Below are 1,223 nucleotides of genomic sequence, written 5' to 3'. Positions count from 1 at the left end.
CACGTAAGCCAATAACTGTTAACAACTTATGGAGACTATTCTAAAAGTATGTACGTAGGAGGGTTTGTTGTAAGAACGGACATAGGTCTAGGTAACTACCTGGATACACAGTTTCAGTGGATTAAGAAAGTCCAGGTACCAATTCAACATTGATCAGGCGTGGATGAATGATCCTGAGACAAAAGATTAGTCAAGACATCTAGCCTACGCCGGTAGCGATATAGAGTACCCACCACGGTGAGCTCCAAGCTACGAAAACCTTGCTATATAACTCAAATATATTACTCTCATTGCGGAAAAAGATTAACTCGAACACCCCGATGGTCTTGACCTGGGATGGTACTCGGTGACATTATTTTTTTAATCAGGATAGCACCAGTAAAGGTCTTCATTAACTAAGTGAATAGACTTTTACCATGATGTTGCCCAATGCAGTTGCGAAACGACTGAAGTATACTGCAGAATATTGAAGCTGCAAAATCTTCAGAGTTCATGGAATTCACTTGGCCAGTACATAAGAGAGTTGAGAAGGAGACAAAGGATGTTCCATGATTAAGCCACTTACTCACTGACAGCGGTCATTATCTAACCTGGAAGATACCGGGTCTTCTAGATGGAACTTGTAAAGATGCGTTAGGCTCTCGCTACGTATCCAGCTTGTCCCCAACTCTAAAATCCAAACCCGCCCTAAACACAATGTGCTTCACAACCTCAAGCACCTACAAATGCTCCCACCCCATAACACAATCATGGACACCCCCGGACGTCCACCAGTGCCCAGAAGCCATGCATAGCCGCCTGCTCAACAGCGACGGCACCGTCCAGCGCTGCGGAGGTGGCGCCGGCAACTACGTAAACGTCTTTATATACCGAGGCCTGTGCGACGCGTGCTGGTCGGTCGAGTGGCTGGTGGGTCACGGCTGGGGTTGCTGCCAGTGCAGCGAGGAGATGGAGGAGGGCGTCTAGAGGTGCGCTGACGACGAGTGCGGCCACGAGGTCTGCGATGGATGCCACGCGCGGTACGACTGCGACTGTCCCAGATGCGGGACGGAGATTTACCAGAATGAGAACTGGTGTCCGACCTGTAGCTTTCTCGTTGGTAAAGTTTTAACACTGTTCATGATATGGGTTGAGAGTGACTGTGATGGATCAAGAACAAAGAGAAAAAAAGTGAGGCTAATTTTCTTTCACTTGTTCTGCGTCTTATAGTTCCGCCCCAGCCG

General features: G+C 48.1%; 1 protein-coding gene across 1 annotated transcript; it reads left to right on the top strand.

Moving 5' to 3' along the window:
- Positions 1–696: 696 nt before the first annotated feature.
- PgNI_11461 (uncharacterized protein) lies at positions 697–966 on the top strand (the record flags this gene model as incomplete). The annotated part of the gene is made up of 1 exon (XM_031131428.1): positions 697–966. The coding sequence occupies one exon, from the start codon at positions 697–699 to the stop codon at positions 964–966; it is 270 nt and encodes an 89-aa protein (XP_030976892.1).
- Between the last annotated feature and the right edge of the window lie 257 nt (positions 967–1,223).

The sequence above is a fragment of the Pyricularia grisea genome, chromosome VI (assembly GCF_004355905.1).
Source record: "Pyricularia grisea strain NI907 chromosome VI, whole genome shotgun sequence".
NCBI classification, from domain to species: Eukaryota; Fungi; Ascomycota; class Sordariomycetes; order Magnaporthales; family Pyriculariaceae; genus Pyricularia; species Pyricularia grisea.
The sequence above is the reverse complement of the archived record's forward strand: the minus strand, read 5'-3'. Positions and strand labels throughout refer to the sequence as shown.